We start from the raw sequence: 23,669 nt of genomic DNA, 5'->3' as shown, positions 1-23,669 counted from the left end.
CATAAATATGTTGGGAACTGCTTTTTGCAGGAAATGAGAAAGTCTCTAGGTATGAGCTGCTTTTGCAGAAGCAGCTGGGTACATAAACTCAACTATAGTAACGGATCTGGCAAAAAAAAGCTGCTGGAGAAGAACACATATGAGAAAAAAGGAATATTGTGGGGGTTTTAGTGTTGTGTTCCCACCCCCAGGGTCTATCTTGTTCAGTGTGCAGGAAGGATGGCATTTACTGTATGAATATCTGGTCAAGGTTTCTTTCTGGTCTTATTTAATACAGTGTTCTCTGCACTTTTTGTTGCATGCTGTCTGGAACCCATGCTGGTTGCAGTTACCGATATTCTTTATCGAATTTTCTGTATTGGGGCTTCCTTGCGATTTAGAGACAGTAGTCTATGTACCCTTACAGTACTGTGGGATGAGATGATACATTATCTTCAATTTATACATGTACAAGTCAAAGCAAAGAGATTAGTCCAGAATTGTGAAGTGGGTAAATAACCTTTGAATTAACATCTTAGCGTTGGTTAAGGAAAATAGAGCTTTTAAAGTTTTTAAGTAGTCTTCAATTTTGTGGGTTTTTTTTTCCAGACTGCTTTGCTTATTTTGTAATGACCAATTTATTGAACGTGCCCATGACTGTCCACACACTTCTGGCATACCAGCCCGTGCTGTGTCCACACCATTGCTTCAATCGTCCTTCTGTGTTCGCTGTCCTTTTCTTTGTTGCTTTTAGCAAGTCCTGTTGAGTCTTCCTTCTCCTCAAGCCTCTGTTGCATCCCTTTTCCACCCTCCTCTTTACAGAGTTATCTGCTTCGATTGCAGCTCTCAGACGGAGCCTGCTCATTCTTATACTTCAGTATGAGGCCAAGTGAAGTTTTTACCTGCTAAAGGGCTTCCAAAACCCTAAGATTTTTTACTAAATCCTACGCATGATAAAAACTCACTGTTATTTTTGATTAAGGAAATAATTTGTTGACTACTTTAAAATAAATAAATAAACAAAAAATATAATCCTAAATGTGTATGTTTGCTTTTCAAAGAAATAAAGTTAGCTCCTGGAAAGGCTTGTAACAAAATCAGCATGATTAAAATAAATACTATGAGGTGAGTTTAAGGTAAGGAGCAAAGAAAGCAAGTACTATACATAGGTGAAATAATTTTTTTTTCCCTATAATTGTCCTTTGTTGGATTTAAGTTGGAGGTGGTTTTCCCTTGTTGTTGTTGTTTATTTGTTTCTTCTGTGGAAGTAAAGCTGGCCCTGCTTTGCGAATAGACCTGATGACCTGCAGAGTTCCCTTCCAGCCTGAATTATTCTGTGATTATTTTTTTTTTAATAACAAGGGAGCTATGAAAAAAGCTGAGAATACTGTAAAGCATACTAAATAAATTTTGAAAGAAGAACGGGTGACAGCCTAGGGGAATTTGCATCAGTTCCACAAGTTCACTGTGTGTGGTCAGGGTACCAAATACGTTTTCTAAGTACACACTGAATTTAGTGGAACTTGGTAGCTAAAAATGCTTTCTGTGACTCAATCAAGATGGTACCATTGTAGAAGCCATTTCTGGTTAAAAAAGATTTGCTTAGATTTGAAAGGGGTAATATGTTCTGCACTGATGACTTTATTGGCAGAAATAATTTAATGATGTCTGTTGTGATATAATCATTCTGGTGGAATTTTGCCATGGATCATAACTTTATAGGGTTCACTTAATTGATAGCATGTGAGAACCTTGGGTGACTTGAAGCACTTGAGGCAACAATTAATTTTCTATTTTCTCTCTCTCTCTGCCCGCTCCACCCCCCCCACCCCCCCCATCTTTACTCAAAATCTGTTCCTGGCTGTGTTAGTTGGTGTCATTTAAACTAATGACCTGGAGAACTAACCTTTTCTACAAAGGTAGATATGCATTAAAACTTTTGATAGTAATGTGTTGATTTGCCTTTGCATCTTTAATTTTTTTCAGGTATTACTTACTACTTTTTAGCATCCTCTACCCTGTAGATGCCCAGGGCATGTTATTCAAGTATAATTCATTCTGTTGTGGTTACAGCAACGTAATGATTCTGTTCACTCGTTCTCTTCGAGTTCCTGGAAATGGTAATGAAACCAGATTTGTTCACTTTGGAAAGAAAAATCTGTCAGAAGCGCTTGAAAAGTGTTTTCTGTGTGAACTGTATGCATGCCTGATGCATGCCTCGCTGTAGTGTTAGTGAGGCTGGTATGGCCAGGAATCTCACCTGGAAGGGGATGGCCAGTTTTAAAGATACTGTACAGATGCTTCATGGAGATGACTGGTTCTGACCAGAAGTCTTGTTGCTCTGAGCTTGTCAGGAGAGTATCAAGAAGGAAGATGCTTCCTTTCTGTTGCCTGTGCTTAGGCTAACTCTTCTTTAGGAAGTCTTTTAAAAAGCAGGATGGTGTCCGGGTGGGGGTTGTTAATGAAATACAGGATGAATATAAAGCTGGGGACTTCTGTAGGCAACATAGTTTGTTAATTATGAATTAGTCAAAACAAGACCTAAGGCTCCTTAGGACCAGATTGGTGAAAAAGATCTGTTGCAAGAGGAGCTCATCTTTTAGTTATGCTTGTACCAACCATAAGGTCACTACCAAGATGAGAATATCAAAACAAAATGCGCACAAAGTACAGAAACTTGCCAGTTGCATCAGTTTCTCGCAGGTAGGGACTTCCCAAGCAACAGAGCCACGTACTGTTTTAAAACCTTTGAGAAAAAAAATCCAACATTTACTGGTTGTGTAGAGAAAAGCACTTATACAAAAAATATGATATAATTTGCAGGTCTTAATTCTTGGAAAGGCCAGTAGTTCCTGAACAACTTAAGGCCATCAATCACATTAGCGACTCAGCCAGTGGATTGCTGGGTGCCACCAAATGCCAAGATTTGCAGTCACTTTCTAACATCTGTGCTTGGCAAAGGGTTGCATGCTTTTATTATTATTAAATATAAATATTGTAGTAGTACTTTGAGACTGGCCAGGTTCTAGAAATGAGAGTTTCTACAACTGCAAATTCTGAATCATTCTGTAACCAGAATCTATGTTTGTATTGAATTACATGAGATTTCTGTAGGAGGATCAGCATATGATCATGGAGTTAATTATAGCCTGTATCTTACTGCGTATTTAGTGGGCCCAGGTGAAGGTTGTGTGGTCATTCTTCATTCTGTCACTTAACTACTCTGTGAATGCTTGGTTTAGTCACCTTAACAATTACTTTGAGTATGCCTTGGCATGTTACAAGTGTAGATTCACTTGTCTTGGCATGTGAAAAGCTCCTTTTTTGTAACAATCCCTGTGATTTGGTGGCTGTTCCCTTGTGTTGTTGCCCTCATGCTTCTACACCAGCTTTCTTTACTCTGCTGGCATGCCACTTGGTGAGATGGAAGCTAGTGACTGCTGCTTCTGTCCTCGTTTCAAACTTACCTTTCAAAAGCTGTTTTCAAAGGTGCTTCAGCAGTTAGATTGGTGATTTGATGCTTCTAAACAACAGCCAGAAAAAAGTTCCCTTTGGCTGATGGTGGATCTTTTCACCTGCTGCTACAGTCAGCTCAAAACCTTGGATGTTAAAATCTTAGATGATGAATGACGGAGGAAGCGTCTCAGAGCTTGACTATGACTGGGGAAGAACCACTCCCTCAGAGCTTTGCAAATATTCAAGATGTGCTTGAGCTTACTAGAATCATTCTTCACTTAAACAAAAAGATAAGTGGATATTACAATGTGTTAACTGAGAGAGAAAGTAATTTATTTTTTTTAAGGTAGAAACAGGCAAAAGAAATCGCTACCCCTCTCAGTCAGAAAAATTACTATGAGATCAGTATGGTTGATCACAATAACTAATACTAACATAGTTAATATACTGTATTTATACAATATATGGTGTGTATTTTGTATTGTGTACTTTGGGAATTTTTAGGCTGTACTTAATTGAAAGGAGGAATATTTTTTCCAGTGGGCTCTGTGCTTTGCTAAACATTTTGTGATGCTGTATGTTTACATGTTTTTCCAATATTACAGAGTAGATTTGGGAGGTGCAACAAAGATTTTTTTGAATATTCATGGTAATTTCAAACTCCGCTTTAGAAAGAGACCGAGTTGGGGAGGTGGGGGGTGGAGCCAGAAATAACAATCTTCACCCTGCAAACTCAAATGAAACTTGATCTAGATTTTGAAAAGACCGTAAAAATGGAGGGAGTTTGGGCTAGGGAAACACACAGATTGGGTTACTTGTGTTTGTTGAAATGTCTTTACTTCAGAGCTTTAATAATGAAGAATTGAAATGGAACCCCTTCCCCTTATTTTGTTTCTAGGGTGGGAGGTTGCTTTGAAAGTGTTTGTGTCTGTGTGGTACTTCACCATTAAGCATTGTAAAAACAAGCAATAAATGTGTTGGAATGCTGGACTTTCCCTGTGCTTGCTGCTGTGGCATTTCTTTTTGTCCCGTTTTCCTTCCCATTTGTCGTCTTGTATTTCTGTGGTCCTGAGGTGGGTTAAAAGAAGTGAGAAGTCCCAATGATCTCCCATCTTGCCTAGGCAGGGGTAAGAATGTGTCTTGTGGGCTAAATCCTGATGATCACAATCAAGAGCATCCTGATGCTTTTTCTGAAAGATTATTTCAAGGCGTAGCATACTTTACAACATTGGTATTTTCCTGGCAGTTGGTTATTTATTTCTCTTTCATTTCAGATTTTTTTTTTTTTTTTTACTTTTAATTCATGTCCTTCTACCTAATCTCTTCAAATCTATACTAATTGTCCGAGCACTTCAAATATATAAGAAAATGAACCCTAGCTATTCACAACAATTCAATTACTGGGCTATTTGTTGTTCATCCATCAAACCTCCCACAGTTGGGTGGGATGTAACTGCAATCCCGTTTTTTTTTTGTTTGTTTTGCTGCTCTTAGTTCATTTCAGTTTTTCTCAATTTTGAACCTTTGGAATTGTCATAAGGATTCCTCGTGTGAGTCTCCGTTATCTAACTTGGGGGATTCCTGTGTTAGACACAGCCTCAATTGATGAAGAAGATAGATTTTGGAACTCAGAATTCCTAGCTACTTAGATAGAACTGATTCGTTACTTGATTTGTTAAGTACAAACAAAGTCAAAAACTTATGTTTGGTACTTCTAAAAGGGCCAGTTTCCTGAAGCTGGAAGTAATTATGAGCCAAACCATGTGGGAAAAGAATGTAAAACAAAAAATATGAATGGCTGGGCATTGTTTAGAGCAGTTTTATACTGTCTGCCCCAAGTTCAGTTTCACAGGAAAGAAATGTTAATGGAAAAACAGTTTTACTGAGAGTATAACGCAAAATAGTAATAATGTATTTATAGAAGATGTAGAAGTGTGCAGTAAATACACCAAGTTTTGTTCAGTTTGGATGAGGGGAAAAAGTGTTTTCCTTAACAACAAAAATTCAAGCAATCGATACCTAAGTTTGTGGTTTAGAACTGGTACGTCTGGACAACATTCTTGCAGGAATTTCTAAAGAATTTCTGAGGACTTTTTGGACTGTTAGGGATTATTAATAAATCTTCAAACACTAGGGGATCTCCATATTCTTGGCAGAAAGTTGATGTACAAAAAAGCAAAAAGGAATGACTCATAAGCATTTCAACCCGTTTTTGATTCGGAGTACAATACATAATGGTGAATATGAGTTTCCACAAAAAAAAAACCACCAAAAAAACATACAGTTCCAATTAGTGTAAATATTGAATAGGAAACACTTTTTGTTAGGTGGACTTGTTCACATGGATGTCCATGGAGGTGCCTGGTATGTGTGAAATTGATCTCTTCCTTGGTATGTTCCTCTCAGGACTGGGTTTGCACATCTTGTGTTCTTTTAACCAGACAGATTAGTTGTATAAAAACTGAGAACTCTATGAAGAAAAGGTTCAGTAAGGTGGAACGCTTACTTTACTTGTAGTTCTTCACCACAGTAGCATTAACCTAATTAAATATGTATTTGTTTGTTTTCCTGGGGTGGATGTGGTTACAACTACTTAACTTTACAAGTCTCTATTAACTGTTGTTTGAGCAAAAATTTTTACAGTGGTTTCATTCACAGAAGGCTAAATTTACTTTAGTTAGTAAAACCCAATTCAGGGTTTATCTATAAACTCATAAATGACATGAGGCTTTCCTGTTGCTTTATCCTCTTGGGAGAAGAGCATATAAAAACCCACGCTTCATGTTCTTCCTTCAGAAAACTGTTCAAAAGCTCAGAGATAAGTTACTTTAGTTTTGGCCAGCTTCTGCAATGGTAAGCTTGTTGGTTACTGAATATCCTCCTACAAAGACCTTCTTGATCTCTGAATAACTTATGAAAATTGAATGGATTGGGCTATCTAAGTATTGATCATTCCCAAAACTTCAGCTAAACACATTAGAAATACTGCATTAAGACCATTAAGGGAATTAGTCTCATTCTAATTCTAAGTGATAATCCAGTTTACTGCAAGGGCTAAACGTTCTGTGGGATCATGGGTTTTGATACAGATTTATGTTAAAACATAGATGTTTATCATTGTTCACTATGACCAATATCAAGAATACAAAGTGCTAGCACACATTGTGGAAACAGGTGATTTGTTGCTCCCTGTCCTGAATGAAAGCATTTGTGAGCTTATCATGAAACTGATGGAAGTGTTGCCTCTGTTTGAAATCCCAAAGGCATGTATGTCATCACACAGCATCAACTCTTTGGCACCTTCCCGGCTTGACATAGATCCCTCTTGCAGGCCAGTGCTGTTCCACCTCCAAAGAGAAATCTACTTTCCTTTTGTTTTTCCTTGGAAATGTTTTAGGGAATCCTTATCTGATGGCTGAATGGAAATCAAGTGTATTCCAGCAAAGGAACGTTATAGTGTTTATCAAGCCTGCCTCTGAAGCACGTCACTTACTCTGAAGAACACTTTTATATGGTATCTAGACACAGCTTAGTTGTCAGCTCCTAATTTATACTTTTTTGATTGTAGCTGGTTGTGAGGAGGTTTTTTGTAAATGGCGTGCATGGGAGGAGACAACTTACTTTAGTCAGTCTGCCTCTAAATTTGTCTTCTGCATTGCTGTAACGTGACCAGAGACGTCAAAGTTTTTCTGTCTCTGTGTGCTAAGAATGCCGTACATAAATTTTAAGAATATGTAGTAGGTCATCAAGGCAGAGAAGAGTATATGTGTTTGTTCCGCCAAAGACTTTTTGCACGCTGGGGAAGGGCATTAAAACCAAGACATACTTTTAACAGCTGTGATTATAATCTGTTAGGTAAGAAAACAATATTTCATTTATGCTGAAAGACAGCAGGAAGCCTTTTTGCTGTGCTTGAGAAGAATTGCCTAGCAGAAGGGAGGATGGTGGTCTGCCCAGTAGTGACATGCTGTGAAACCATGATGCTTAGCTTTCTACAGAGATGGTAGGCTGGAGAAACTCTAGGTGAGAGAGACTGAAGGAACCCTGTTAAATATAATCCAGAGGTGTATCTTATTTCAGTTGTTCCATTCCCAATCTTATGACTGCAAACCTGACAGTAAGTCTTGCTTAGTAAAAATCTGTCTCTCTCTCTCTTTTTTTAAAAATTATTTGTACTGTTTAAAATTGTCCTAGGACTGAAGGACAAGTTAAGCTTTGATTAGGCTAATAAATTTAGAATATGTTTTTTTTCCTTGAGGAAGCATGACATTGCTGCTAGCATCCTTGGCAAATCTGTACTGGAGAAGTACTCTGCAGGACCCCAGACCTGACAAGGGCTGGTGAGGGAGCTGGTGGTGTGTGGTGCCCATTGCAATGAACACAACACGATGAAGGCTACTTTGCAGGAGGAAGGTTACTTACAGCTGTGTCTGATGCGCCATGCCAGGGAGGGAGTCATGTAGCAGTTGTTGCTGTAAGATGTTTTTGAGGCTATGGATGTTTGAATTGTGAGGCTCAGATAAGGTTTTCTCTAGCTGTTTTTGAGAAATCCAAACAATTAAATTAACTTCTATGAGATACTTTGTACTCTTACATTACACAAAAGCCCCTGTGATTCTTTCTCAGCTCACAGCAGAAATGAAAACAGGCAGAAATGCTACTCCTGACACTAGCTGCAGCCCCAAGTCCTGCTCTCAGCAATGACAGTCATGACTACAAAGGGAGGGATGGAAAACTGACAGATCACGTATGTGCTGTTTCTTCCTTGTCTGCCTTGCAATCTGTTCCAGCTCGTTAAAGAAGGATAAACTGAAAAGCCAACAAAAAAAAAAAAAAAAAAAAGTTTTTGATTTGCATATTGAATGTGTTTGGATACTTCTGTTTGATTTCAGACCTTTAAATTCCTACTTAAAAATATCTTCCCCCTGGTTCTTTAAAGGGTTTAATCTTAAAGACCTGAAAAATGTGAGCAGTGTCCTATACAGCAGCAAAACCTCATCCTCTTCTAGTCATGCTTTCTTACATCACTGAAGGAAAAATCCCCAACAGGGGTTGTGTCATTCGACTGTTTGTTTGTGACTCAGATGTGTACAGGAATCAAAGCTGCATTTTATCATCGTGAAACTTGGGCTCAGGTGATCTTGTGAAGTGTTGCTCTTTTGATGAATTAGCAAGGAGGAAAGGAGAGGATTTGTCCTGTTGAAAAGTGAAACTTATTTCAGTGCTCAGCCTTGGAGCTCTCCGTTAGCCTGTGCACCAGACATCTTAGAATACCACTTCTTTCTCTCTCTTTTGGAGAGCCATGAATAACCTTCTGATGCTCAGTGAAGTTAAGGGTGATACCAGATGAACGAAGGTCTGATTAATTGGGCTGTTCACAGTTCTTCGAGGCAAACTTTATTCTGTTCTCTGACTCATTGCGGTTACATATGGCAGTTTGGATGTTGGTTGGATGGTCCTTTCAGACAAGCAGCTGCTCTTTGAAGGGTGGGGGAGGGGGGGAAAGAGCTTACCTTAGCAGAAGAGCATTCACTAGACCAATGTGTGGAGTACACAGGGAAGTTTTTTGGTCTGGGTCACTCTGCAGATGTTCTTACTGCTAAGAGTTCTGACTATTCTTAATTATTTGTCCTAAAGCAGTTTGGATTTTTGGTAGTTTCATAGGGGCATGCTCAGTTAGGGTACCCACAAGGGTTCCTCCAGGTCAGCGTTATGGTCTCTATTTACAGCAAAGTTTCTGGAGGAAACATTTTCTTCCCGATATGTAGCCTTCCTCTTCTTACAACTTCAGTGTGTTACTTATTAGAATAATTGATTTCTGTTTGAATTCATGACATCTATCTATAATACAGGTCAGCAGACAGCTTTTTTTTGAACTGCTGCTTCAGAGGAGTAAGAAAAATTCAGAGCCTTGTGACTACCTATAGCATTTTGTAAAACTACTGTTAAACCCTACTGCCTGATTGTGAGGTCACCTCTGCGTACAATCTAAAGCAAATTATGCACTGGGCAGTGGGTTTTTTCTCTCAATTTCAGTCCAGCCCAGGAAAAAAGAAAAAAATCTAAAAGGCCTTGCTATAGCCAGCGTCTTCTTTTTCTTTAGTTAAGAGGAGTTAATTTGTTGTTCCCTCCCTGGCTGTCCATATTTTCCAATGAAAAGTTTAAAGGGCAACCTTCATCACCCTCACCCCTGCAAAATTATGGAGGCAACTGGAAAGGGAGGGTCTTGTGTACTGTTCTTGTTAAAGATTGGCTGTCAGGTACCTGAGAGAATTTTTTCCAAGTGGGATTTAATCCCCTGAGGTTTGGTCGCTGCCAGTTGCATGTGCAATAGATCTGCTGCTACTGCAACAGAAAGGGTTGGGCTTCCTTTGCAGAGAAAATAAAAATGGCCAGACCAAAGGCTCACCGGCCCCAGTATCTTTTCTCAAAGTGCTCCCTGGAATTGTTTAGTGAAGGAGAAAAATATACCAGTGTGAAGCAATCCTTGCTCCAGTGTCTTCCGTGGAGAGGAAGCTTTGGTATTCCCAAGTCTGGGAGACCGTTGGACCTCTTAATGGCTTTTGAGCCCATCTATACATCTGGCTTATATAACATACCAACTTTAAAGATTTCTTCTTTAAAGAAATCTACTGATTAACTGCATATTATATGAAAGAAGTGCTTCCTTCTGTCAGTGTTTTACTGTCTTTAGGACATTTAGGATAATTTTGGTTGACGTTCCGATGATAGGGGAAATAGTGAATAATAAATCACTGTTGATCTTCTCCGCAGCATTCTGCTGTGCCAGTGTGCTGTCGCACCTAGCTAAACAATGTGAATTTCTCTGAAATTAATTGTTCCATAGCCTGGCTGTGTTCTGCAATGAAATTAACTATGTTTTTCAGAAGGAAGATTTGGTCATTAAAACCTTAGTGTAACTGATTTTCTCGTTTGGCTTTTAAAACTGCAAAGTGCTGGATTTGGACATTCAAATCTAGTAAACTGTGGTATCCACAGATGTAAAACTGTTACTTCAGCTATGATGCTCAGGAATTCTTAGTTGATCTTTTTTTTCCTCACAGCTTAGGCTTTGGGGGAGTATCTTTGGTTTTAGATGTACTGATTCCTACTAGTCTGAGCAGAGGATTCCTGGGTTCTAATTGCATTGAATTATTTATTCTCATCTCTTTAGCAACTTGCTTGTCTCTTCTGGACCTACACTACTGGATTCATTACACTACAAATAGAAAAACGTTGCTCCTGATCCGAAGAAAGTGTTGCCCATTTGTAGATGTAACAGATAAGGGTTGATGAAGACTTAAGGGTTACAGCAACAAAACTACATCTTTTCGATTTATCTTCTTGCTTTTCTTTGTTTGGCCGAAAATGGATGAGATAGGTAAGCATTTGATTTCACATCAGACTTTTAATTTGCTCACTTTTTATGTCCCTTGTGCTAAAAGTGAGTTTTGAGAGCTATTTAAGTAGAAAATCGCAGCATTTAATTTTTCCAAGTTTTGAGAATTACAGGTTCTAATATTAGGGAGCATTATCATTTCTGACTTTGAAGAAATAGAGTTTATTTGGACATTCTTTAGACAGTTCAGTTCGTTCAGAACGCAGCTCGGATAGGAATCCCAATTGATTGCTGAGAGAGGTTTTTGTTGACAACAAAGTGAGTCCTAACATGTCCCGTCTTCAAAGAAGCGTCTGTCCTCCATTAGGTCATCCTTATCTCTTATCTGTAAAACCAGAATGTTGATACTTACTACTGAGGATGGAAACCAGTAATTTTGGGTCTATGGAAACTAGAATAGATAAAAGTCCAATAATACGTATTCAGGAATTATGTTGACTATCAGCAAGTTACTTCCTCATTCAGTTACAAGTTTATTTGTCCAAAGATTAGTAAATAATCGAAAACTGAGGGAGCAGTCATCTTCACTTTTTTAATTTATTTTCTTTCTTTCTTTGGTAAACAGCTGCCTTCTGGGAAAATAAAATTTCTGTATTTCATGCTTTTTGTTTAGTCTAACAATTGGGATTTCAGCCAATTGTTTTCTCCTTTCCTTGTTTCTTCAAGAACACAAACCCTCAAATGGACTGTTTTCTTTGTTCCTTATTTGTGTCTATTTGAACACAATTCTGCTTTTCCTCTGTGCTACTAGTCTTAAAGATAAGTTGTAGCAGAAACAGAAATTTTTTAAAAAGGGGAAAGTTTATAAAAACGAAAGGAGATCAGGAGATATTACTCAATTTTTGGAGGAGTATGCAGCGTTAGGTCACATACAAAATGTGCCATGGACTTTTCTTGGATTTTTTAATCTGCATCCTTTGAATCTGGTTTTATAAAGTCAGCATTCAAACAAAAACTTTCTAGCTTGAAAACTTCCAATTCGTTTGTCCACAAGGATCCCAACACTTTTTAGAAGTTGATAAAAGGTTATTGGATTCTGTGAACTATAAGAAGTGGTGCAATGATACAGTCCTTTCTGATAGAGAAATCACTTACAGCTGTGTTTCTGTATTTAGCATTGCTGAGACTAACCTGAAATTCCTTATTCTACCTAGTGATCTAATTCCTAGTATGTCAAAGGGTAGGAATGGAGTTTAGTAAGGGAGTAGGATCCTTGTGCCGCCTTTGGGGATGGAAACCTCTTTGGTGTGTGTGTGCAAAGATGACATTTCACACGGGATGAATGGCATTGCCAGCGTTCGTGGTCTTCAGCCGGCAGCACCCCCTCCTAGCGTGCATTTCCCAAAGGGCAGCGTTGACTTTGCATCGTGTCTTCATTCAGGGCTGTGGAGGTGGGTCACGGGTTTTAGTGGGATGGCTTTAAAACTTTGTTTTCCTGGGCTAGTTCAGTGTAACCTAATCTTCTTCAGCTGGTGTTCTTGAGTAGTCCAAATAAATAAATAAAAGTATGTGTTGATTATCTTTGCAGTTAAGAAATTAATTTCACGAGAAGCCACAATTCTTAGTGGAGAAGAAGAACAGGACATTTCTTCTAGTGTGCATCACATCTTTTCAGAAAAAGGGATTTGGGCCATCTTTCCTCGTATTTGGTGATACAGCCTCCTTGAAGAATTTGCTTACATACTGAAGTAACTTTTGAAAATATTTACATCTGTTTAGCTGGCAATACTGTGATAGATGCATTTCCTGTCTCTTTCAGTGTAAGCATTCTGCTTTTCCTCTTCTTTCTATCTCCTCATTCCTTTCTTTTGTTTGTTTAGTTTTTCCTCAGCTGGAACTAGAAAAATAGCAAGTATCACATGATCAGGCTGTGCAATTCTTTGAACCAAAGTTTGGAAACTTCTAACAGAGCTGTAATCAGAGTTCCTTAAACTTCTGTTTCAGTTTTCCTAACCTGTGCTGCCCTCCTGTTGAACATGGAGTTCCAGCCATGTACCAAGAGAAGGGTTCATCAGCTCATCTTGTTTCCATAGTGTCTTGCACTCAAGGAGATTCTGCCTGTCAAAATGACGTGATGATCATGATTCTACTTATAAAAATCAGATGTGAAAATACTTTTTTTTTTTTTTCTTTCTTCTTTAAGCCCCTTGCTGTTACCGGTGTATGGGAATTGACTACAATATAGGTGAAGGCTGCTGTTGTTAATGACCTGTGTTGTTAATGACTTTTCTTTCTCTGACTGAATAGCAGTAACTGAAGGAGAGTAAAAAAGCTGCATCCCCAGACCTGCTAAAGGTGTTCTCCCGTGTTTTTAAGTGAACTGGTAGTTGGTGTGAGGCTGACAGTCTTTAATGAAGGGGAGAGTTGATGTGACACTTACTTTTCCATCCATCTCTTTAACAGAAGTCCTTGCCAGTTAGGAAGGGAAAGCTGGTTTATGGTTCTGTTTCAGGGTGTTTTTTCCCCCCTCAAATGGTATTTGTTGCTTTACAAGTTTATGAGATATTATGAAAAAAGCATATTGAGGACTGGAAGCTGTCTATTTATTAGGCTACAACTAATGTATAAAACAAATACCATTCAAAGATCTGTGGCCCTTTGATATTAATTAAAATATAAACCAATGCACTTCCTAGCCACTCTGGTTTTGTCTTCTTCAGTGTCTTGTTTGGTGCAGTCCTGGAATTTTGAAGCAAATCCCATAATTGTTTCTTACTGTATGCTGATTGAAATGTAGCCCTGGGCTTATTTGGGGGAAACCAAACTGAAAGCTTGTTGCATTTCATAGACTCCTGGAATAAGTATTTGATTTGGACATAAGAGTCCAAACTAAGACTTGTCTTTTTGGCCAACGCTGTGCCTTGTATGTATGTGGTGGATACATCTGGCCTAGGGAATCTGACAGGAGTCCAGTCTAAAATAAAATGCCCTGAATCTCATATGGTGTCGATACAGGGTCTCAGTATTAACCGCTTTGATTTAGCAATCTGCTCTTTTTTTTGTGTGCCAAATTACTTGCTAATAGTATTTCATTAGTACTTCATAATAACCACTGTGTTTTATGTGCCTTTCATTTCATGTTCTCAGCACATTTCCTATTCATTCTTTAGCTATCATGACATACACTTTGTAGAGCTGCTGTATGGGTATAAGACTCAGGTTATTTTGGACCAAAGAGAAAGAAACCCCAAGGTGAAGGGTCAACCTAGAGAGCACATTGCCAAAGAACTGCTTTTTCTTGTTTCAGAAATATTACATGTATTTTATGTGCAAGAGTAACAGCAAGAGAAATCAGTCCTCAAATAAGACAATTCAAGATGATTAAGTTTTTCAATTTTTACAGTCCACAATTTAAATTCCATGTGGAAGTCAAAGTGGCAAAATCTGTCTCTTTAAGTAGGTTTTGTAATATTCAATTACGTGAGCTTAGTTATGGTCATTTTTTTTAGTAGTCCAAACACTTGAGTTTGTATTACTAATTTTTTTAAATGGATTTAGATTCCAGTCCTATGAGGATGACATGCTGTCCCTGATTAAGACATGATGAAGGAATTAACCATGATGACATTTTCATATTTGAGATTAAAGAAGGCACACATCTGCCAAATAGAAGCAGAAAGAAAAATCTTGTTACTTTTCCTAAACCTCTGAAAGCAGCTGGATTTTTAACTTACCTAAATTGTGAAATTTTGTTGACTGATGTCCACATAACTGTAGAGAAGCACAGAAAGTCTTAAGAATTCTTAAGAATTCAGGTTGTGTGCTACTCTTACAGGAGAAAAGTCAGGGAAAAAAAAACCAAGAATGCGTTTTCTTTTTAGTGGAATAATAGAATTACTTCCCTCTGACTTCACCCTCATGCAGGCACTTGTTTAAAAATTGCAGATGTTTACAGTTATGACTCTCAATTGTTTTCCTCATTTATTCTGAATAAATTTATTATCTTACTGTTTTTTCTCCTGCACAAAATTTGCGCAGAATTAAAGGGTCTGCAGTGTCACCTAATTCTGTCCTTTCTGCCATCTCGACAAGCTCTTTACCTACCTCAACCCAACTGATTTTTTCACTGTAACAAGGAGCATGAGGATCAGGAGCTGGAGTAACGTGGTTGGACCTGGAAGATGCAGAGGGGATTTGCACCTTTGTGCTATAACAGTCATGATAGCCCTGGCTGGCTTACCACAACAGCTTTCTGTGGGATCAGGATAGCCTGGGTTTCCAGGCACAGAAATGGAGCTGATGAGATGAAGCTATTTACTAGTAGAGCATTAAGAGAGTAATATTGTTTGGTTTGGTGCATAGTTCTTGACCCATCTCTTGTAAGCAGCATTCAGGACTATAAAATGAGAATTAAACATAAGCTCTGTTTTGGTAATTTGTCAGGCAGCCTCTGCAGAAGGTACTTCCAGTAATACTGCTTCTTCCATTTGGAAGTAAGAAACATAATCAAAGCAGCAGCAATATATGCGTCACTGTAATAAGTACACTGTCATCAGATGTGAACGAGGTGCTTATTCATACACTTTTTTTGTTACAGAACTGTATACCTGCTAACAGCAGTGTGATTTTACAAAGCTGGATTTGTTTGAAAAATGTGTACTTCTACATGGGATACTTCATGCAGGATATTTTGCAGTCTGATTTATGGAAGAACAATCTCTGCGAGATCTGTGAATCTTGCAGGAAAAAAACCACAAAGCAAATTTATGTTATCTAAAACGATGGTAGCTTAGATAGCTTCATGTGGTAGCAGAATGGTAGACAGCAAGGCTGTATTCAGCCTTACTCTAAATGTTTCCCTTCGAGTTACACCTAATGTAGGCTTATCGTTATGGGCATGCTGGCATTGACAGCGTGTAATGTGTAATCTGAAGAAATCAAACAAACAAAATGGGTCCCTAAAAGGATTTAAAACATAGACTGCCCATTTCTAGTTTTCTGTAGCCTGCTGACTCAATATGTGGCTAGAAGAACGGAGATAAGCAAATGTTGAATGATGCGAGATGGCAGCTTCGGTTGGCTTACGAGAATTGTTCTGCCTCTGGCACTGTGGATCATGAACTTCATCACATCCAAGAAATGTTAACAACTCTGCCCCTCAGGCTTCAGCAGCTCTGACTATCTTTGTGGGTTTTGTGATTGACAGCTCCACCATCAGTATGCAGCTCAGATTGGCATTCTGTGCCACTCGCATGCATGAGGGCTTCAGCCTGCTATTCTTTTGCAGAAACACCATGATGGGCATCTGAGGGACATTTTAATTTGATAATGAAAGCGCCATTAAATCAGAAAAGAGAAAAATGCCTGTGTTTGTGGCACAAGATACTTTGTATGACCACTGAGGTCATTTGAGAAAGGCCTGCTGTTGAAATAGTTATACAAGTTTGCCAGCAATGACTCACTACCGTGGTGCCTGCAGATAAATTCCAGTTGCTTTCTACTTGTTTTTGAAGATTTTGGTATGAGGGGTTTCTGTATGTTGCTTAAACAATAAAAATCCAGCAACCCTTGAGTTTGCTTGATAGAAATTACGATTTCCCACATTTCTTCATATCTGAAGTGCTGCAACAAGCTGTGATCTGTACACCCTGCTGTCCTTTTTGGCTATGTCAGAAGGTGACGTATTTTAACACCATTAAAACCTTCTGTTTTGTCAGCAACAGGCCGCTCCTTCCTGTGCCTATTTCTAAAGAGATTCTGACTGGAGTCAGAACAAAAGTCATTCAGTGCCACTCTTTGGCATTCAGAATTCTAGGTGTTCACATCTTGGATGCTTTCTTGTCTCTGTCATTCAGAGATACATATTGTAATGCCACCTGTGGAAACTGAGCTCAGGGATGTGGGTTGTACTAGACAGTGTTATGTCTGTATCTGTCTCTCCATGTCTATATAATGTATTTTAGAGAAATCTAAACTTTGCTGTAAATAATTGACAATTTATATGTAAATAGCCAAATGTATTGTTCTGCCATCCTATAGATGAGGAATTGTGATAGTTTTGGTCAAAACATGTAACATTTTACTATGCAGGAAGTCCATGGCAGAATTAGAACTGGGTCAATGTTCTTAAGCTTTTTTGGTTCTTTTCATCTGCAAAAGTCTTAAGAAATTATATACTTATAGTAACTTTTTATTTTCTCCAGTTTATTTCCTCTTCTAGCTGTTGAAGGTTTAGATTTTTATTCAGAAAAAGGGATATTTTTTTTCTTTAAGAACTATAAATTTTTAGGAGGCTTTGTACTGTATACAGTTAATTGTGAAATGAACTCTCCATCTTTTGATCACCCAGCTGGAAGGCTAGTGGTCTCTCAGGATGTGATGCCAGGACCAGTACAAGGACAGTTACTACCATTTCAGCATGGAGTTACTTTCATTCAGATACGTAATTTTGCCAGCCAGGGTTCTGTTTGCATCACTGCTCACAGTCCCTCCAGGACCTAGTCTTCAGCTCAGGGATCCACTTAGTCGAAACCCTCTGAATCCATGCTCGTTACATTTAGCAGTAGTTTACTACTTCAGCGTTATTGGTGATGTACATGTTGGTGATGCCTGGAAAAGAAAGCACGGTTTTGATAATAACGGGCTCTTGAAAATTATTTTTGTGGATCTACTATGCGGATCTGTACTCTCATCTTCATTTGACTCCCTACTGTTGACCTGTAGGGCAAAAACCTTTCTTTCATTACTTGCCTACTGCTAACAAAATGGTGTAGCAAATACAGTATTATTGATCAACTCTGCAGTAGTTAACACTTGCAACTTCCACTGAATGTTGAACATGTAACTGTAAATGCTTTTTTTTGGAAGCAATATTGATAATTCTCATTCTGTGACTGACAATAAAGTATCTAATGTTACTCTGAAAGCACAAGTGAGTTAACCTGTGGAATGTTTTTGTGAAATGGATGAATGTAAAAATTTTGCAGGTGGTGAATAGGGGCATGAATTGCTTGTTTTTTCCAGGTCACTCGGTAGATCTATGGTAAAAGTATGTACTGGACTTAAGTATCTTTTCTTGAGTTGCTAATCTTGTTTCTATATGAAAACTAAGTGGACCCCCCCCCCCCCCATATTCTAAATTTGGCCCCGAAATAACTATGCAAGCTGAATTAAGATACAGATCAACAGAACAGCAGCAATGTCATCTGTTCCAGATACTGAAAGCATGCATCCCCTGACGGTAGCCTGTCAGAATTGCTGCTCAGCAGTTTGTTTCAAATGCTTGAAAGGTATTTTCTAAATAATACTTTTCTATAATATTAACTTTGATCATACTTTAGGATTATAGCCAAAACAAAGTGCTGTTTATGTTTTCTTCCTTTTGAAAGGTTGAAATCTTGATATTTTTCTTCCATGAGCTTTACCTTCCTAGGTATGAAAACCTTTCAGTAAAACTAGTGGTTTAGTGCTAATTCAGATATCTTTAACTCTGTCCTTTGTTGGTTGTTCTCCTGTGATGCTGTATTGCAACAAATAGATACCTGTCTGTGTTGGCAATAATTCCTCACAGCTGTTTTTCATAAAAGCTATAAGGAAAAAAAAAAGACTTGGACGATTGCAAAACCCAGTCCATAGCCAGGAGAGTCGTGACTCTCTGCTTATTTTTTTTCACAGGCCTCCAGAATTGGCATCAAAGTATGCAAATTTCTCTGAGGGAGTATGCAAGCCTGGTTATGCATCAGCACTCATGACTCTCATCTTCCCAAAGTAAGTAATTCACCGGGTTTTTTTCCCCTCTTCCCCTGATGATTTCTCATCCCTCAAGGTGGGTGATCTGCAGATTGTTTTGAAAAATGTCATTGCTCTGTCGCTTGATCAGTTCAAAGGGAGACTGGTGTTGAAATTCTGGGCTTGAGTGGTCACTGGCAATGGCTTAATTGGTTTCAGTCTGACTAGGAGCTTGTTCAAAGGGTAGAATGTTGTCTGTGTTGAATAATAAAACAAATCGTATTGTTAGTGCATGATACAGACGTGTGGCCAAGCTCACAGGTGGTACCAGATGATGCAGTCTTTAGGAAGTTCCAGTCATGAAGTAACAGCTAAGTTATCTGGAGTAGTAAACTGTGTGTGGGTTTTTTGGGTGTGTGGTTTGCTTTTTTTCAGGGTTTTTTTTGTGGGTTTTTTTGGGGTTTTTTTTTTGAGAGAAAGCATCCTTGAGGTGCCAGGAGGCTTTGCAACAGTGTTTTCCAAAGAGTCTAAGACATGTTATTAACAAGTTATGCATCTTACTGTGTTGAGAAGTTACTGTTAGCTGAAGTGTTACTAGTTTCTTCAGAATTTTTTTCCCTCTGAAAGGGTGGAATGTTGCTGTACTATTTCATAGTTCTCGGAAATCAGGAATGTAGTCATAACAGATCAACCACAACTTACCTTTAAATTTGGCTAACAGCTTTCTCTAATGCACCATGCAGCTTCTGCATTTCAAGGAGTTTGTAGAATGGCTGGAAGACAGTTCAGAAGATAGATTGGCAAGAACTTTATGCTGTTGAGGCTCAAGGATCTTAATTTGATTTGTCAAATGGAAAATTTGAATGGTTATGTCTGACCTTTGTACAAGCTTTAAATGCTTGTGGAAAACATGCTCTAGTGCCGCGATCTCTTTGGCAAAAGAGGCTGTGGACTTCTTAACGTAACTAGTACTTTTCTAAAGATATATTTTATTTCTTTTAAGGAGGGAGTTTCTATGACTTGCACATATAGAGGTTAGGGTGGGTGACCATGGCCTTCAGGTGGTATATCTCTTTGTTTTTATTGGTAAACGTGGTATCTGCAAACTTGGAAAATTGAAAACAAAGATCTGACATTGCCTTGTAACCAGCAGATACTACAGCCAGGCCTTCCAAACAAAATGCTAGGCATTGAGACTATGTTCTCCATCACCAGTGTAGAACAAAAAATTATCAATATTATCTTCTGTGTGAGTTTTGGAACTCTGGTTAGAACATAAATACTAGAACTGAAGGTAGATACCTTACCATCCTCTTTTAAGAACTTTGAATACTTTTAATTCTGTGTCTGTGTATGTATTAAATGTAAATAGTACAGAAGAGGGATACAAGGTAATTTAACTGTGGTAAGATGTCTGCAGCTAAAGCCTTCCTTTCTTTATACAGCTGAAACAAAACTGCCCTTTCCAAGGCATGGCTGTTGTTACATATTGATTCTGCAGAGATAAATTATATACACTGAAGAAGGAAGACTGTTTAGTAGTTAGCAAGGCCAGAAATGTACCATTAATGGTCCCTTATGCAGATTTGTTTCATGACACAGGACACACTTTCTTCCAGTAAAGTCATCATGGATCACAGACTAGTTAGCTTGATTTAAGGATTTAAATTTATGGAGAATCTGGTAATAATGTGCTACATTATTGCTATGGATAAACTTATTATTGAAAAAATATTAATCTTAATTTCTATAAGACTTTGGCTTCAAGAAGGAAGTTTCTGCCTGCTAGAATCCAAAGTATTATTTATTCTCTGCTTCAGTAGCTACTTACAGATTGCTGTTCAGTCACCTCCTCCTTGTAGCTGACAGCAGTGAACTAATGCCATGCAGAGAGGTAGTAACTTGTCTCTAGCTAGGTGGTTGTTGTCTTGATCATACATTGAAAAATCATATTGATAGTTCTAAAGATAGCCTCTTGCTGGAGATTTATGTTCAGTTACTTCTCTAACATGAACCCTAAACCTTACTAAGGTTAACATTATTTTTCCAGGATGTCCTTTAGTTCTTTATTAGTTAAATTCAGTGTCTGACATTTCATTATTTTACCTAGGATTGGTGTAAGGATGGCTGACCAGTAGTTCTGCAAAGAATTCCGTGCTACACTTAAGATTCTTTCTCTTCTGAAACCTCTCTCATACTCAAACTATGCAAAGTTAGTATTACCAAGCCAGGTATCATCATTTAATATATTTAGAACTCTTAAAGCGAAATTAGGTTGTCTGTTGATTTAAGAATTTGAGCTGTATGATTTCTTTTATTATAGCTTTTGTTTTCAGTTGTTTGTGTCATTAGGAAAACATAATCTCTGTGGCTGACGTTTTTCAGGCTTGGTCTTCACCATAAAATGTGTGGGTTTGTTGTTTTTTTTATTATTATTTGGATAAAGTTGGTTTGGCTGTTTTCAAGCATGAATAAAATGGATAAATGTTTTTCTATTCTAAAGGTTCCTGACTTTTTACTGCAATTTTAAATGTAAATAGGCAAAATATGATGGAAATAGTTGGGATAGAATAAATATTTTTCAGAGGATGTAACTCTTCTTGATAAGTGCTTCTTTAATGGTGAAAATGTGAGTTCAGACTTCACCAAGCATAAGCAAGTGCTGGATGGATTAAAGAACAATGCCCTGAGAAATCTCAAAATGTGGTTGCTGGTAAGGAAAGACTAATTTTTATTTTTTTTTTCATTGTTATGAGGTCTTCAGTCGATCAGTTCTCATTCCAGCAGTGCTCGGTGCCTTCATTAATAAACCTAGCTGGAAAAAAAATCCTAGATCAAGTGTGCAGATGATACACTTATTAGAGAGTACTAAATAAAGGTTTGATTACTTTTAGAGAACAGTCTGGATTGCCTGATTTAAATGGCCACAGTCCAACAAAATATATGTTAATACATCCAATATGAAATAAGACATCTGGGAGGAACAAATGCAGATTATATCTTCAAGATAGAAAACCTTTGTCTTGGAAACAGACGCAGAGAAAGCTTTGTGTAATCTCAACAAATATCATAGCTGAAATCCTATTTCAGGTTCATATGTACACACATAAGTTGAGAAATTTTGTGTGTGGCACTGATTTAAAATTGAAAACCCACCCCCCAACCCACCCCTCCAAAACCCCACAACCCAAGACTTCTAGAATACTGTGTCCAGTTTTGATGGTGAATAGTCCGAGGAGGGAGGGGAAATAAGAGATTGAAGGGAAGCCACAAAAATGGATGAGGACTGGTTTAAACAGTAAAGTAAACAAGGCTCCTAGAAGTAAGTCATCTTTCTGAAGCAGGAGTTGTATCCAAATGAGGAGAATAGGAAAGAGTATTAACTTTGGCAAGTTAAATATAAACCATAATGAGGCAGACAAAAAAAAATGTTGAGGAACAACTTTACAAAGACGTAAAAAAATAACATAAAATAAAGCTTTTTGTCTAACTGTCAAAAGCAGAAAGCCTGCCAGAGATCCCAATGGGCTGATAGATGATCATAATATTACATGTGAGCTAAGGGAAGGTAAAGTCGTAGTAGAGAAGTTATTTGCATTGCTATTCAATGTAGAACAGTTCCCCCGTGGAGCCTTCCTTTCTGGGGGACCGGCTGGGGGAAGCTGACAGAAGGTTGACGTTTTGGAGCAAATTGGCACAATGAATTGTTAGGAAAAGTTCTCACTTTGTGAAGAGCTCGGTGGTGAAGTTGCCGAGTTACACGCAGTTGTGTATAATCATGGCTTAAATTGGCCTCGGAATGGAAGAATGAAAAGCAGTAAACGTGTCAGGCTTTTCAAGAGGGGCCTGTGGAGCGTTTGGGAAACTGGAAACTAATAGTGAGCCTGGTTTCTGTATCGGGCACTTCGGTAGAAACTATAAAAAAAGAATAAAATTTGTGTTTGTTCACAGGAATGAAAGCGATGATAGAGAGGGGTCAGGTTGTCTTCTGCAGGAGGAAGTCCTGCCTTGTAAGTCTGCTCGTGTCGTTTGAATGATTGGGTGAGCATTTGCTAAAGGGGATTAAGCTAATACAGTATGTCTGAATTTCTTTAAAAAAACCCCAAACCACCTAAACAAAGCGAGCCACCAAAAAAAATCAACCAAACGGTGTTTTGAAGGTTTTTGGGGAATTAAACTGGTATAATCCTGTAGTGGCTGGGAAGGTAAAGGTTAGAAACCGTATGGAAAAGAGTAAGGTTGGATGGTACAGGGATGTTTTCCCTGGGTCCTCTGGAGAATGTGTGCTGGGAGCGCTGCTGCTCCAAGTGCTCATAAACTATCTGGAACGGAGGATGAATAATAAAGCACTGACACATTTTTCTAGGTAGCAAGCCCCAAAACTGACTGTGAAGAATGTCAGAGGGATCTCACAGTGCTAAGCGATGGGACAACAAAATAGCAGGCCAAGTTCAGTTCCGACAGACCTAAGGTAGTGTTTGTTGAGAAGATTGATCTGACAGTGTGTACCTGATGGTGGACATCGTTATGCCTTACAAATCAGGAAAGAGATCTTGGAATTACTGTGGTTGGTTCTGTGACTTACTGACTAGCGATGGTTAGAAGACCGTGAACATACTGGGAGGTCAGTGCAGAAAGCCCAAGAATGTTATGGCACTGTATAAACACCCACTTGTGCCTCTGTCTTGACTAACACACCTAATTCTCTTCAACTAATTTTTGAAACAGATCTAAAAGCATTAGGTATATATAGTGGTAATAAAGACTAAACAAAAACACGGAACTGTTCCCATGCTCAGAAAGATTGTATAGACTTAGACTTCCCAGTTTGAGGTAGAGCAAGCAGAAAGTATTCACAAGTACGTGTAACATGTTGAATGGCATGGAGAAGATGTTTAGATGATTGTTTCTCTATTCAGAGAGATGTAATCATGTACCTCAAGATTTGGAGGTTTTAAATGTAAATATTGTGCACCAGGTTTAAAATAAACAAAAGGAATTGCTATTTCATGCTATTTCCAGTTACGTTTTTCTGAGAATGACTTCCATAGCGGGCAAAAGATTAACAAAAATAGAGACAGACAGTCAGGTTCTATTGACCTGCAGTACTCAGAAACAGGCATGGAAAACTCCTAAGGTACAAGAGGCTGGAACCTAAATGGATGTT

The 23,669-nt window shown here is 38.3% G+C and overlaps 1 protein-coding gene across 8 annotated transcripts in view; it reads left to right on the top strand.

The window, feature by feature from the left end:
* ST3GAL3 (ST3 beta-galactoside alpha-2,3-sialyltransferase 3) overlaps positions 1-23,669 on the top strand; it is a 184,595-nt gene that overhangs the window by 50,131 nt on the left and 110,795 nt on the right. For 6 of the 8 annotated variants that reach the window (XM_080406921.1, XM_080406919.1, XM_080406920.1 and 3 more), the window contains one exon: positions 18,449-18,541. The exons of the other annotated variants lie outside the window; for them this stretch is intronic. In XM_080406921.1, the coding sequence (XP_080263047.1) occupies positions 18,449-18,541 (93 nt within the window). The remainder of the gene's footprint in view (positions 1-18,448; positions 18,542-23,669) is intronic. 8 annotated transcript variants of the gene reach the window in all.

This window comes from Falco punctatus, assembly GCF_963210335.1.
Source record: "Falco punctatus genome assembly, chromosome: 11".
In the NCBI taxonomy this organism is placed as follows: Eukaryota; Metazoa; Chordata; class Aves; order Falconiformes; family Falconidae; genus Falco; species Falco punctatus.
Note: the sequence above shows the minus strand (reverse complement) of the source record. Positions and strands in the feature narration are given on the sequence as shown.